Source organism: Numida meleagris, chromosome 1 (genome assembly GCF_002078875.1).
Source record: "Numida meleagris isolate 19003 breed g44 Domestic line chromosome 1, NumMel1.0, whole genome shotgun sequence".
NCBI classification, from domain to species: domain Eukaryota; kingdom Metazoa; phylum Chordata; class Aves; order Galliformes; family Numididae; genus Numida; species Numida meleagris.
This window is the reverse complement of record NC_034409.1, coordinates 111,074,054-111,090,310: the sequence shown is the minus strand read 5'-3', so window position 1 is coordinate 111,090,310 and position 16,257 is coordinate 111,074,054. Positions and strand designations below refer to the sequence as shown.

At 42.3% G+C, this 16,257-nt stretch overlaps 1 protein-coding gene across 4 annotated transcripts in view; it reads right to left on the bottom strand.

Annotated features, from left to right (window-relative positions):
- Nucleotides 1-16,257, bottom strand: part of SRPX (sushi repeat containing protein, X-linked) — a 43,942-nt gene that overhangs the window by 1,530 nt on the left and 26,155 nt on the right. For all 4 annotated transcript variants that reach the window (XM_021407885.1, XM_021407892.1, XM_021407897.1 and 1 more), the window contains 7 exons: nt 10,760-10,951; nt 9,982-10,158; nt 4,883-5,009; nt 4,288-4,409; nt 3,490-3,669; nt 2,918-3,051; nt 1,524-1,645 (listed from right to left, as the gene is read on the bottom strand). In XM_021407885.1, the coding sequence (XP_021263560.1) occupies nt 1,524-1,645; nt 2,918-3,051; nt 3,490-3,669; nt 4,288-4,409; nt 4,883-5,009; nt 9,982-10,158; nt 10,760-10,951 (1,054 nt within the window). The remainder of the gene's footprint in view (nt 1-1,523; nt 1,646-2,917; nt 3,052-3,489; nt 3,670-4,287; nt 4,410-4,882; nt 5,010-9,981; nt 10,159-10,759; nt 10,952-16,257) is intronic.

The following is a 16,257-nucleotide window of genomic DNA, read 5'->3' as shown; positions in this document are numbered from 1 at the left end:
TTGTGACTGCTTACTTTACTGAGTACTAACGCTGGACAGCATCTTTATTCAAGATTCTTAAGGGTATGTTTCACATGGATCTAAGTAAGTGCCTTCCTGGACTGGAATGCTGTCTCATGCTCTGCTAGTTTTCAATTTGACTTTTTTTTCTAGACTCTGCTGCTAATTTCCATCAAGCAGAGGGCAGAGTTGTAAAGCGTGTCAATTCCTGAAATTTAAGGTTGACGTGGGCAGCAGAAGGATGCGGGAACAGGGATGTTACCAGAGCTTATTTTTTACAGAGCCACAAGAAAACAACTTCAACTTTAATGTAAGTACTATATAAGTGGATTTTTTTTTTTTTAGTTTTTTTTTTAAAAGGAGAAAGAAGCTGGCTCTTTCTTTAATAGGGAAAGAATATTTTCATTTTTTTCCAATCCAGAAAACCTCTCAGACTTGTCAGAATACTAACGAAGGAACACTTTTTCTTGTCCCCCCGTTAGAACTCAAGCCATTTTCTCAGGCATATCATGGAAGAGGCTGCCTAAAATGCTCCTGGACTTCTTTCCTAAATTACTACCACTTAACCTGCCAAATAGGCCTCCACTTTTGGCTCTTGGAGTCTTCCTATCCCTAGGCAGTGCTGACACATGAAATCTCCCTTTCAAGTGAAAACCAACTCCCTGCCAGCCCAAAACCAAGTCAAAACAGTTCAGACACCTCAGTAAAACTGATGAATGTCTGTCAGGCTGGGGAGGCTGAGATCATTTGCCCTTTGAAATGCTGTCCATATCATATCTGGATGTGGGACTTCAAAGAGCACCCACTGCTTCCCTTCTGGCCTGGCCACAGCCTCCACCAGTGTTGCATAGAAGAGGGGCTGGTGATGCTGCCTGGGGCTGCACTGCCAGCTGCTCCGAGGCCATCCTTACCAAGTGATTGCAGGGGATTGCAATCTGCAATTGACTGACTGCATCAGGCCAATTCCAGCACAAATACAAACTTGTCTGTAAGAAGCGTTTCCAGTGACAGCAGCCAAAAACAAAGACATAACATCCCTCCGTCCCTGGAGGCGCTCAAGGCCAGGTTGGATGGGGCCCTGGGCAGCCCGAGCTGGTGGGGGGCAGCCCTGCCCATGGCAGAGGTTGAGGCTGGGTCCCTTCCAACCCAAACTGTTTTGTGATTCTATGACAAAGGGATACAGAGAGCTCACCTGAATTAGCATCATTAACTGAGCAAAGAGGCAAGGAAGACATAGCACTTGAAAGAGTCAGCTGCTCACAGCCCATTTAATATGAAACACACAGAAACCTGTGCTCTTAATTTCATGAATCCCAAATGCCCTTGAATTTTCAGCAGCTATTGCAAGTTAGTAGAGAGTAAATCAATACTGAAACTTGCTCGTGAACATCTACCTACTTTCCAGTGTCTAGCTAAGTACAGTACAGTACAAGATGCCAATTTAGACAATAAGATGCAGGAATTCAAAAGCAATATATTATATATGCTATAGCACACATAACAGCAGCCAAACATTACTTTACCTGAGTTGCAGTGCAAGGGACGGGGGCAGCAGCTTTACACCTATCCTTCCTATCTGTGCTGGGAAGATACCAACCAGTTCAACGACAGTAACATGTCGCAGGTCTAAGCCACACTGTGCCGGCTGGAAGAGGTGAAAGAAGGAAGAGATTGGTTAGCCAGCAGAGAGAATGCAGTTGGTTGTTTGGAGTGTGCTGAGAGTGTTCACAATGGATCCAAACTTCTCAAGTTAGTGAGATGATTTAAGCTGAAATGAGTCCAGGGGCTATTAAAGGATGGATTGTTATCTACTCTAAGAACACCACCACACAGAGACCACCAAGGAGAAATGTAAACTTGTGTTGTAATGACATTAAAAGATGCCAGTTTGCTAAGTATTGTGCCAGTAATCTACTTTGGCAATTGAAGCAAAGTACATGAAATGGAAGAAGTTTTTTTTTAGTATGCCAACTTGTTTTTCCAAGCAGTGGAAGAGTAATATTGCCATTAAAATTAGTATTTTAAACTAAGTCATTTCAATCAAAATATTTTATTTTCTTGCCCAGCTAATCTGCTGTGGGGAAAAAAAAGCCTTTCATTTTGTTTTTAACACAACTTAACTTACTTTAACTTAAGCCAGCAGTTAGCAATGTTATCACAGTCATACACCAATGATCATTCTGACTTCTGTTCTAGATGTGGGAACAGAAACAAAGCATTTGCTGCTATGAAAGAATACGGAACTGGCTGCTCTCCCTAAGGACACAGATACATTTCTGAGCTGAGGTGTACCCCTTAGTCTAGCAAGAACCCAAGGAGAAACATTTATAGAAATATTTATAGAAGAACAATCACGAGAATTTTTTCTTTATTTTTTTGTTATGAAATACCACAGTGCTATCTCCAGCAATTCTGGGTGATTTCTGTCTATGCTGAGCCTCTGGTCCTCTGTCCGGTACTCAGATTATTTCTAGAGCCTGTAATATTTCTTCACACTGTAGTTACAGACCCCGTAAGCCTGGCTTGCATGACCTGTAACCACTGAAGTGCTGGATGTTTTTTCCTAACTCCTTTAGGAACTGAATGAGGGAATGATTTATTAGAGTACAGGTTTAATATTAATTAATGTTGAGAGGATGGAAGAGGGCCAGAACTGCCTGGATTGAGTAAATAGTCAGTGAGAGGCAGTACAATCCAGAATAGAGCTGAATTGGAAAACAGGGAGATGTTTAAACTCAGGCACACATAAAAAGGATTAATCCAGAACCACCATCACTTCTGCCAGATACTCTACTGGCTAAAACGTAATATCTGAAGTTTGCTGATTTATACCAACAGCAAAGCTTATCCTATCACATGTCTAAGGAAAAAAAAAATAGCTACAACCCTCTGCAACCCACCCCGACCTGTGTTTTACCTGCAGCATTCCTAACTGCATCCTGTAGAAGAAGTTGGCTGCAGTAGGAGTTGAAATAATTAGCAGTCTCCGCTTCTCATAAAATTGATCCAGAAGTGCAGCTGCAGTCCTCACATTCACATTAATATTCATGGCTAGAATTAAATTTAAAAGTTACAGAGGACACTAAAAACAGATTATTTCTAAAAGGACAAACAAGTGTTAGATACCAGAAACACAGGAACAAGAGAGTAATACGGAAGATAAAGTAGCCTCATTGAAGCCAGCTATTTTATCTTAAGTTGTACTCTGGCTTACAAAATGGTTTGACTGCAGTATGTGAAGTTCTGTGTAAAGATCTGGGCTGAAACATGCTATCCGTTGTAAGGCACCAGCATTATCCTAGGAAAGAACAGCCAAAAATGGCCCATGCTTCAGATCTAAGTAGGGCAGGGAACATAAAAGTGTTTTTTATCTGAAGGGCATTGAAGTTTGTAGCTGTATTCGACCCCAAGCCTCTTCCCCAATTCTCACTTCCCTGAGAACCATTGTTCTCGTAGCCCTTTCAGTAAAGCAATGAAATACTCACTTACGTGCACAGGTTGGCTCCACTCCTGACCACCCCAAATTGTACTGGCACACTCTAGCTGGGCTTCCTTGCAGCTCATAGCCTCCAATGCAGGAAAATTCACACGTAGCACCATAGTTATTTCCATCACCAGAACACTTGATGTAGCCATTATCTGGAGCGTTTAACTTCACACAGCGCCTGACTTCAAGAAAGACAGACAAGATGTGGATGAAAACAAAAAAAAGGCAGGGCATGAATCACAGCCAACAAAATACCACTATGGAAGATGTTTTTCTTTTTGCTGTCTATCGTTAAGTATGTAAGAAACCAACCAAACAAAAGCTCTTCTTAGTATCATTTGTAAACTAAAATGATGCAGATATAGAGGTGTGTGTATATCGTTGTGGTATATAGTAACAAATGGCCAAAGAACACAAAGATCTCATCTCTACAGATTCAAGTGCACATTTCAAGACCTGGACTTGTGAAAAGGCAACTCTTCTTGACAGATGTGAGGCACAGCTGCAAAACTCCTTCAGCTACTTGATTCAGCAGCCAACATGCTCAACAGTATGGAGCAGGATGGATCACAAGAGCCTCTCCTTGACTTGCAGCATGCCAGGTGTGCACCCTGCTGTGGGTTTGGCCATCAGGGACTCAAGCAAGATGGTACACTCAGTTGCAGAGTCAACATAAACTTTAAATACACGTATGTGTGTATATGCACAGACAAATTTAGAGATTAGGACATTTCTAAAACTGCCTACTAAGCCAGGTGCACATCAGTAACTGTATTTATAGTGTAAAACATCATTCTTACCTCTGACTTTAACAAGGAATTTGCAAGTACCCTTATTTTCAGCTCTGTCATAAACAGTATATTGGATTTTGTGGTCGCCTTCTGGAAAATGTGACCCTGGTGGCAGGCCTTTCAAAATAACACTAAAACAGGAGATAAAACGGGACAGACATTCATAAATTCACTGGTATTTTCCTACTGCCACCACTGTAAGAGCCTGAAGAGTGAAGTCTGAGGCATGCTCAGCTTGTCTGGCTGTTCTACATGGCTGAATATCGAGAGTAAGCACAGGAAGAAGCTGCATAACAGAGACCAGGTCAGTCATACACGCTGCCACAAGCCCCACTCTTTAACAAAAAGGTCCCATCCCACTGATGAAATGGGAGCAAAGCAGTCAGGGCCTGCTTGCTTCTTATAAGACAATTCATAGTGTAGCTAAGCATCATGTAATGCCCAAAAGAACTTGAGCTTCCATTTCTTTATACAAGAAAAAATTGAGATGGCTCATCCTTCTGTTTCTTTCCACCCATGAGTAATCCCCAGCCAAGACTGTAGTTACTCATCTGACAAGTCTACATGGGATATTTCCCACAGACATCGATGGATTTCTACCTACTCTGTTAAAATCCCATCAGCAGTGTCCCTTCCCTCCGGGGTATCCCAGAACACTCTGGCTGTCAGCTTGTTGGGCTCTGCAGTTTTCTCCTTCACGCTGGGGCACTGGATTCTCGGAGGTTCTGTATCTGTTGAAATAAAGCTCAGAGAAATGGGCACCTTTGCATCTGTTAGAGCTGTTCCTTTTCTTCACAGCTGCCATCCTGCTGTCAGAGTAACCTTAGGCCATGTTCAACTGGCCTTTTCAACACCAGAGCTGACCCAACCAGTGCAGGTGGAGCCTGTGCTTCTCACCTTTTCCAAACAAGAGCAACAGATGACAATGGTCCTATTCCCCCCCCCCCCCCCCAAAAAAAAAAAAAGCCTAATGAAAACTTAGTTTTATGTAAATTTATTTGTATAGTCATCAATTAAAACTGCATTTAGCTTTGAACTCTACGGAAGGATGCCTAAGACCATACCCACACAGCGTGGACCTTCTGTTCATCTTGCTCTGCCCCTCTTTGTGCATCCATGCAGTGGCTACTCTGATTAAGTACATTTGCTAAGCACTCAGCATAAATCTGTCTCTGCATGTTAACATCGCACATTACCATCAACTTGTTATTTTTCCTGCAGCAATGGCAAAAGAGAAATAACGCAAGACTGACAAAATTGTCATTTTTGCAGAGAATTACTGCTGCATTTTATCAAGTAATTTTTATAATAATGCCTAACAGGTAATAAATGAATAACAAAGTAGATCAAAATAAGTTTTGAAAGCTTGATTAAGTGCTACCAGAACGTTGTGACTACTATTCAGGAGTAAGAGAACAGTGGTGTTGATAAGGAATCCTGATGCTGGATAAAAGTGACACATAACTGCTTGTCTTTCTTTGCTGTTACTACTTCATCAGTGAACCAAGGTCAAACACCATAACAATCATTAAAACATCCACCTTTAATTACTTAGTCCCAGTTCTTTTGATCATCTCTTGAGCTATGCCCAAAATCAAGTCTAAATCCATAGAGTCACATTTAAAAATAAATAAGTAACAAGACAAGATTGCTCTTTACCTACAACTAGAAGACAATCCCTAAAATGCTGCTCAAATGTAAAGGGTGGCAGGCCTTGGTTTTTCATTAGCATGACAAACACAAAGCACAGTCTGTCTCTTTCAATAAAAGAAAGAAATGAGAAAAGGTTTAGGTCTTTATAAAGCAACAAATTCATAAAATAACGCTACAGACTTTCATATACTAAAGCAACACACAATGTTTTTTGCCAGTTTAACGAGGGCAAGTGCAGCCCTGATATACTCCCTTCAGGCTTTCACTTCACTTCACTTTTTCAGTATTTCAGGAACTTGAGGACCTCCAAAGCTGGCTTCTATTTTTTTTGTAAGAGTATTCCTTCAACCCTGAATGCTTTGTGAGATGCTTCATGGCAGCTCTGCCCTCCTCTACAAAGCTACACTGCTCTCAGTAACCCACAGCCAAATTAGGATGAAAACTAACCAGATCTCACCAAGTCCACTTCTGTGCCTGGTGAGTTTCCTGTTGCTACAGCTCAGCACCGTGGTATTGACAGTATAAATTAAATGAATGCAGTGATGGAACAAAAGTCAGAATGGCGTTTAAGAGCCAATGCTTTAAGCACTTCATTCAGAAGCTCATTCCATTATTTAGCACAGAGCAGACAGGCTGGTATGAACCAGCTTGGACTTCCACATCGCAGAGACAGACAAACAACGTGGTTACTGAGGGAACAAAACCACCAGGCACCCTTTGGAGGAAGCCGTAAGACTGCTGACTGCTGGGGAGGATTCAGCAGTGGGGAAAGGAGATCCTGGAAGCTGTGAATTGTCACATTCTCTCTCCTGAGGCGTGTATTCCTGGCCAGGGCTGGAGGCAGGATGCTTTGCAGGGTACTCTGACCCTGTACGGCTGTTGTTAACGCTTTTACTGCTGTGTCACTGCTGAAAGAGCGATGACACTTCACATTGATTTATGTAAGCTGCCGAGGAGGGCTGTGCATTTAATGGATGAGTCTTGCCGCAAAGGTTTACATCGTAGGCAAGGAAACCGAATTTCCACCAAAAAAAAATTTGGAGCCATTTGGCCACTGCTCTTCTTATGTTCTGGTCAACTGTTGCTTTTCTTGGCTTCCCAGCAGCGACTGGTATACTGCCTCATGCTTGGAAGTGGTGTTGCAGAAATGATAGAACAGCCAGTGTTGGAAGGGACCCATTAGGATCATCAAGCCCAACTCCTGGCTCCACACAAGACCACCCAAAAATCAGAGTTGTCCAGACCTTTCTTGAACTCCAGCACTTGGGGCTGAGACTACTTAAGTCGGGAGGTCAGCAGAGGGATATTCAATTTTAAAGCTGCCTTTTGAACTTAGTTGAGAAAAATGTCAAGTTTTCAAATAGCTTTTACATTTACTCTTTTTTTTTTTTTTTTAAACATACTGCTAGGAATGGCCACATTAGCAATATTGACAACAAAAAGTGTAAAGAGCTTGTTGACTGCGTTTCTCATAGTCTGCTACTTGCTTGTGAGCCAGGGATGATGAGAGGACTTAGGAGGACAGAAACAGAAGGGATGGTATTGAATGGCCAGTGCTCATTCAGGAGTCCTTGTAACATAGGCAGACGAGTCTGCTGTTGCATACAAACCCTGTTATTAGTGCTTGATGGCTGGAAGCTAACTCAAAACATTATTCTGTGTCAAAAACATAAAGATATGAAGAGACTGGAAATCGTGAAAGGGTGAATGAAAAACACTGTTCTGCCCTCCACAAGGCACTGCTCTGTATTTAAAAACATCCATTATCACTGCCTGTATAATTAATGACTCAGAGTGCAAAGCTTGTTTCAGACCTCAGTAGTTGAAAGCTGTTAGTTAAGCACCTATCAGTACAATCTTCCTAGGATGTGAAAAGAATGACTTAGCACGATGACAGCCATTTAACACAACCTCTGCTATAAAATCAGCAGGAAATGAAACCATCATTGAAGGAAAAAAAAAAGTGACAGTTTTCAATCTTCTAGAGGAAAATCCCTATTTCAGTCTATGTTACAATGAATTAAAGATGTAATGGAAAAATTGTTCTAGTGAATATTGGCATTTTTAAGCTAACTGATAACTGAACCAGCTACATGTTGGGCTTTTTCCTTCAGTTCAGCATCATGAAGAATACCACTCCTCTTACAGGAGGGAGAGTGGACGAGCTGCTTTGTTAGAAGTTAATATCCACTGTCTGTAAGGGCTTCCATAAGCGACTGCTAAAACACAACAAATTTTCTTGAAGGAAAACGGTATGTCTTTTTCCCCCTTTTAATGAATACCTGTGTCAGCAAAAGTACTTGCCTGATCCTACATTGATCTTCTATATTGCTGTGAAGTCCAAGTATTTTTGTGCAAAATCACTAAGCAGTGCAATTACAGTATTAAAGCTTAGAGGAAAGCCTCTGTGTTTCCAACAGAGTTACAAATTGAGTTCTGTGATAATTCTGTAACACTTGATGCCAATACCTACAGTGTCCCCAGAGCTCTTTGCCACCGAGCGATATGAGCTTTACATGTAATCACAGACATGGGCTGGTAACATCCCTACTGAATCATAGAACTGTAGACTGCCCTGAGTTTGAAAGGACCCACAAGGTCCCGCAAGTTCAGATGAGGATGAGCTTCTGTTCAGCTGGTTCTCTTCTGGCCCAGTTCATGGACAGCTTTTCTATACTACTGAACCACACTAATGTATGTGTTAATCAGACTGCATTAATGTTGTGAAGGACACGTCTGGTCACAAAGAATTCCTGTCCTACCTGTCAAGAGGTCAAAAGATAATATCATTATTACAGAGCTTGCTAACTGCTTAATTCACTATGCATATGCAAAAACAGTGTGCACACAAGGCTTGAAAGGGTCTTCTCTGTACTATGTGGTACTACCAAAATTTAAATAATGGTGTTACTTTTACTGGGTTATTTTGGACTTGCAATCATATCCTGTGCAAGAACCAACCTGCATTTTTGGAATAAAAAAAAAGATGTGGAAGTGCTACCCTAGCTGCTCTTATTTTTGCCTAAGATAAACTTGCTTACTTTCTACAAAGCAAGACAGCATCTTCAGCAGTAAGCACGCTGATGCCAAAAACAGATGAGGTTCTGAAAGCGCCAGGAAATACAGAAAACATTTTATCATTCCCAAACTTAAAAGAATTTGTTTTTCTTCCTCCACCCACACTACTGAGAAGGACATGGCTCGTTTTTGTAAATAAAAACGACACCACAAACAGGCTGGACCTAAGCAGCAGGATTATTCATACATTTGTACAAGCAACAGGAAAACTAAAAACATTCTCCAAATACAAAGCCACACTGGAAAGACTCCAAACCTATTTACTAACCTAGAGTAAGCAACAGGCACTCTGAGGAAAACCAAGATACCATACACAAAAAACACTGAGCACAAATATCCTACCACCCACAAGCTCAGATTACTGCTATCCAAGTCAGATGGCTAAACAGTGTTTTCCTTTGTGGGTGACTGCTCAACCTTCCCAGAAAGAAGAACAGCAGCTGAGACTTCACTGCCTATCTGCTGAATCTCATCAGTAGGAAGTTAAGTCTCAGTAGTTGTTTCTGTACTGTTTGATTTATGGATATAAAAATCAATTTTACCAGTTGAGATTCTCAGGAGACTGATGACTATGTAACAGAAATTGCTGGCAAAACTCATGTGAACTAGGCAAAATCTTAGACTAGCTCACTGTAGCCACCAGCAAGGTGACTACAATCCATCCATATTCTCTGGTTATAGCTGGAGACAGATACCAAGAAACAAAAGCAAGAGGGAAGGTCAGAAAAAGGGGTCAGTTTCCAACCCGTCCAGGGAACTATCACAATGCAGACAGAGCATCCTACTTTGAGGCCCTGGCACAGGCTGCCCAGAGAAGCTGTGGTGCCCCATCCCTGGAGGCGCTCAAGGCCAGGTTGGATGGAGCCCTGGGCAGCCTGAGCCGGTGGGGGGCAGCCGTGCCCATGGCAGGGGTTGGGGCTGGGTGGGCTTTGAGCTCCCTTCCAACCCAAACCATTCTGTGATTCTACTTACCCACGCAGGAAGCTGGCCGGCCACTCCAAGCTTTGTTGTCCATGCACGTCACTATGCGGTCGCCTTTCAGCTGGTACCCTGGTGAGCAGTAGTATTCACACCTGGAGCCAAAGTAGGCACCATCCAAGCACTTGAAGCCCCCGTTGGTTGGCATGGAGAGCGTGGGGCAGCGCTTCTCTGGAAAAGAGAACAGGAAGTTCTGGAAACCTGTTATACTCCCTTAAAATAATGTCCCTGAGATATTGCAGAGAAACAAAGGCACAGCTACCAAGCAATTCCCCACATGAGGCTTTTCACACTTTTCTTATTTAAGTTATTTATTGTGTTTCAAATTTAACTTTACACATGCATTAGCCCAATGCAATATTTACATGAGAAAGAGACAGCATGTACCTTTCTTCTCAGAAAATGTTTTACTGCAAGAGCCCACTTAAACACCTGATAAAAATTGCATCAGCTTACAAAATCCACAATGGACAATATTCTAAAGAAGTTTTAAGGCTCTCTCATAAAACTCTTCCTACAAGTAAAAATTCTTCTAAACACTTCTAAAACGTTGTCCTCTTTGTCCTCCATTCCAGTCATGATTCTTAGCACGCCATGTACCACTGCAAGACCTTCAGGTGACAAGCCAGTCTACACAACCCAGCATATTGCCCATGACTAAAACAAAATAACCACCAAACATCACTGTTTCATCTTCCAAGTGCTTAGGACTCACAGGTTTCAGCTACACGGAGTACAAAGACAAGCAGAGCTCAGCATCTGCACTACTTACGTTTGCAGAGCACTTTCCCAGACCAGCGTTTGCTCGACTGACAGATGAGCTGCTGAGGGCCATGCAGTTCATAGCCTTTTTGGCAACGAATATCACATCTCGTCCCCAGTACGTTCTTGTAATATTCCCCTTGCGGTGTCCTGCAGTTTGCATAACCATGTTTCACCTTAATGGGAGAGCACCATGGTGTTTCTAGCACAGAGAATAACAAAAACAACGCACATAGTACTTCACAGAATGTAAAAGGTCATACACAAATGTAAAAGCATTCACTTCAGACAAGGTCACAGAGAAGAAACAAAAAAAAAAAAATCATTTAAAAAGTCACTAATCCTCAAAAGTAGAGAAGTAACAGCACAGCAAGGGGCACTCAGTACTCACACATCAGCAGGTCAGGACTTCAAAGACCGGTGGCTCTTTTTTATTACAAACATTAAACATCATGGCCAATAGATTGGGGCAGGAGGCGTTGGGTTTTTTTTGTCCGTGGAATAAGTGTGCCACCACGTGGACGCTTTGATGACAGACAGACCTTTCTCCCCTCTTGTTTTTAAACTGAGACATCCAACGTGGTGACATAAGTTTGTATTGCTGACTGACTTGGTCTGACTGTAGCTGTAATCTTTGCAATGTGTAGCTCTCCTGCCCACTGAAACAAGTCCTGCACAGTGATTTGTGCAGTACAGAACATTGCCTCGGATGAACTCTCCAACAGTTCAACTCCTACAACATTTAGAAAGGACGTTACCTCCCTAAATCGCATTATCAATATATCAAACCTGCATGTGTACATACTCTGCACACCAGAACAACCATTCAGGGTTTAAGTTTGGCTCCAGTTTTGCAATATTAATTTCCAAGTTAGCACTCAGGGTTAAACCTGGACTGAAAAGCATGCTTCCACCCTTACAGCCCTCAGTGGTTGTATGGTGCCTTCTACGGTGCCACATGGAAACATTCACATACTCACTGGGCCACCAACATAAAACAGCCTTCTGCCAGCAAAGCTGGGCAGAATCACTGCCATGACTAAACCTGAAGGCAAGTGGCCAATCCTGCAGATTAACTGAAGAGCTCTCAAGAAAGATCTACATGTATTCTGCTCTTTTTGGTAGTAATTTGGAGTGTCCAAGTGCAAAGTGTACATTCGGGCACAACACCTGTATTGGACAGCACTAAAACCTGTACCTCTTCCTGTCAAATCCTTCAGAAGGTGTCAGTGCTCATTTATGATCATACACATAGCATACGTGCACAAAAAAAGGAATGCTTTTCACCTCGGAGATGAGGGGAGGACCATCTTTCCCTAAAAACAAGGAAACATGGCCTGGAGTACAAGAATTGCCTTCTTGCTGCTCCTGGATGCAGGACAGCGGCATGGATGCATCTGCCAAGTAAGAGGAAAGATGGATTTTTCCGGGACTTGGTGGCTAATGCTTAAGCAGTGGGAAAAAGGGAAACATAAGTGCAGATGAAATTGTATTTTTAGTAATTGGTCAGAACTTCAAAGTAGTCATGAAATGGGTACTGTCTTTGTGAGGATTTACCACCATACTGGGATACCGATGGGTGCATTACTAAACGAAGACTTCCCCTTCACAGGCAAAGATGCAGAACCTTTGTTGAGCTTTGACAGCAGCAGAGATGACAAAAGTGCTGAGTTCTGTGCTCTGGGCAGCCTTTCAATTGTAGTTTCCGACCCAAGCAATGACTAAGTCTGCTGCTTCTCAGCTCCAAGATTTGAAAAGGACAGACCCAGAGGGATGGAGGGACCGCAAGGCAAAAGAAAGAGCTGGCAGCTCCTGCAATCCTGCGTGACACACACTGGCAAATACAACATCCAAGGTCCTACAGAAGTCTACAAGAGATGCAACGACAACAACCAAAAGCTTAGACAAAGAGTTTTAGCCTTCATCCTCACCAGTTCACAGCAGATACTTAAAAAAAACATCTGGATAAAAAAAGAGCACTTTGGCAGATGTTCACTTTTAGCTCTTAATTCTCATAGCGGTTAGTACATGTTCTACACGATTGGGATCGGCTTCAAATACAAAACCAAAAAAATCAATACAGCCTGTTATAGTTTGTATTCAGCGTAGAATGTCTCCAGGTCTTATTTACACTTTCCCAATGGAAACTGGATTTTCCACCTACATTCTGCTGTGTCAGCCCTGAAGAAACAGAAAGAGCACTTTGAGGATGGAAATCACAGACTCATTATCAGACTTTTGGCCGGTCCAACAGAGTGTTAAAGGGGCAGAACTTGGGGATTGCTTTCACCCCAGTCAGCCAGGCAATTTGGGACAAATCACAATATTTATGCCTAAGGTTTTCTATGGATATCAAGTGCAAATGAGCATGACTGATTTCCTTCCTAAAGGGCATAAAGATGTACACTTTGCAATGCAATCAGGAGGCCAATCAGAAAAGCAAAGCAGCTGTTTCGGGTATTGCAAACTGCCTGAGCTTTTCTTCGAAACGTTGTGGCCGTGAGTAGACAGCTGCCTCTCTATATATTTAGAAAAAAGAAAAAAATGGCTAACACCTAACAAATGCAGTTTACTGCACAAAATAAAAACTGAAAAACAACGCCACCAAAAAACTTGATGTAGTTTTGTGGCAGCTATGGTGGTCTACAGAAACAAAGCAAGGCTCCTAGGGAGAGGTAGCACATCTTTTACTGGACCAAATGGTACTGTTAGGGATAAAAACAAAAAACAGACCTGCTTTTGGATGCAGATAGCTTGAAGAGCGCAGAGAAAACATCTCTTTGATCTAAAATACTATTATTCTTATTCCAGTACTGAAAGCGATTAGACAAAAATCAGGCAGGAGAAGGGGTCAAGGATCTGGGTTTGGAACAACTGATATCGCTGAATAAAACCCAGCAAACTTGAAAAGCTTTTGTGCTTGAACGCACATCAAACGATACAACAAAGTTTTACATCAAAGTCTGTTTATTTTTAAGTGAAGGCACACACTGTTTTTGAAGGCTAAGCAGCTACATGTAGTTTTTAAGGAATATTAGGGCTGGATAGGGCCTGGAGAGGTCATACATCTCACTCTCTTGAGACAAGACCAGCTCTCTTTCTGAAGGCTTTGGCAATAGAAGAAGCTACAGGTCTCTCAGGCACCTCTTCTGGAGTTTCACTGGGGCGCTGTGCAAGCAAATAAGAGTTTTTAGGTACCAGTCCTGATGCAGTGTTTTTATGCTTAGTAGACAGCTTGCACCACTGCTTAGCAATAAGATCCAAGCACAGATACAGTTTGAGCAGAGAATGGCTGGAGAGCAGCCCTGAGGAGAAGGATTTGGGAGTATCAGTTGATGAAAGACTCAACATGAGCCAGCAATGTGCACCTGCAGCCCAGAAAGCCAACTGTATCCTGGGTTGCACCAAGGGAAGTGTGACCACTTGATTCTGCCCCTCTACTCTGCTCTCCTGAGATCCCACCTGGAGTACTGCATCCAGTTCTGGAGCCCCCAACACAAGAAGGACATAGAGTTGCTGGAGCAGGTCCAGAGGAGGGCCACGAAGATTATCAGAGGGCTGGAGCACCTCTCCCATGAGGACAGGCTGAGAGAGATGGGGTTCTTCAGCCTGGAGAAGAGAAGACTCCGGAGGGACTTTAGAGTGGCCTTCCAGTACCTGAAGGTAGCCTCCAGAAAAGCTGAGGAGGGACTTTTTGTAATGGCAGGTAGCAACAGGACAAGGGGAAAATGGTTTTAAACTGGAAGAGGGAAGATTTAGACTAGATACTAGGAAGAAATTCTTTACTGTGAGGGTGGTGAGATGCTGGAACAGGTTGCCCAGTGAGGTTGTGGATGTCCCCTCCCTGGAAGCATTCAAGACCTGGTCTAGATGGAGGTGTCCCTGCCTGTAGCAGCAGGGTTGAAACTAGATGAACTTTCAGGTCCCTTCCAATCCAAAGCATTCTATGATTCTATGAATAAACTACCCTGCATTATTATTTAGTAGTAAAACATTTCAAAGACTCAATTGTGTTTGAAGCCACTAGAAAACAGGCAGCAAGCAGAAATGGCTGAAACCACAATGTTGCCTCTACAGTTGGGGCTATGGTTTCAACATTATAGGGTTTAAGAAAACATGTAAAGAAGGAGGATCTGAGCCATTGGCATTAGGGCAGTGATGAACACAGGAACTGCTGTACTCGGGAAGGTTTTCCCTGTAAAATATGATCCAAGGCAGCCCTGCCAAGTGGCAGGAATGAAAGCATTTTCTAGAGCATCGTTTCCCTCAGCCTCTCAGTACTGTTTAAACACCAGTCTGTTTTCCTTCATAATCTGCATGCAAAATGCCCTGTTGCACTGGCGGGTACCCCAGCCAGCAGAGAGGAAGGTTCATCAGGGTAGGAGGAAAAAACTCTGTGGAAACATTGCAGACACAGAAAGTCTCAGCAATGTCTCCCTCTGGAAAGCTGAGCAAGCTGAAAAACATCCAGATGAAGACAAAGGGGTTGGGTAGGAGGTCAGTTCCCCCCTATATACACCAGTGTTTTGTTTCCATATGAAAATAAGGACAAATCTGTGTGCTTGCTCGCAGTACTTAGCGTGCATGGGGGCAAAGAAAAAACACAGAATTGCTTACGTATGTTAACATAAGCTAAGCAAATGTAGCTACTTGTTACTGGGAAGTTTTACTAACCAAGCAATAGGCCATAATGAAAATACTGGACTGCACATACAAAGAGCAGCTCAGAACGTGGCTCCTTAGCTCATTTTTATCCTGCTTTGTCCTTCTCCACCCCCTTCTCCCACACTACCAACTTAAATAAGTATGCTAATGAAGAGCGAGCCTTTTCTGTGCCATGCTTTATACTCTTAGTTTCACATTGTCTGATCCTCAACATTTGGCAGTGGAGTTTCCAAGCTCAGGGTAGTTTTTAATATCTGTGTGAATGAGTCATTATGTTTCACTTACCCTCGTGACATTTTGGCTGACATTAATTTAATCCATGTTGGATCACCGTATAAAAGGAATTTATACAGAATCTGCATTTTAACTACTTGCCTGCCCTGGCATTAATTGGCATTGATTTATCTTTACGATCTTTGGGATTCTTTTTCTAAGGGTCCACAGAGGGTTACATGTTAAAAGGCAAAGGAGAATGAGTTTACACAAAGAAAGCTTTACAGAAATATTTCTGCATGTTTTTAAAAGCAAAATTTTATGCTGAAGTATTTTGTGGGGAGGAACGTGAGAACTTTATAAAAACAGCAATATAATCACAGTATCATTACTGTTCATAGATGTGCGCATTACTTTATGACTTAGGACTTACCTCTTACTTAAGGCCCACTAATTCTCTGCAAGGTATCAATATACATCATGAAACTAAGTCATCTATTTTCAAGTAATCAAAACAAGTACATTACAATTCTAACATGCTCACCCATCAGTTTACAAAAAAGCAACAGTTGCCATTTAAAGTGACAAAAGAAATGCCAAGTTTCTTCATTGTTTGGGCTTCTGAGGAAT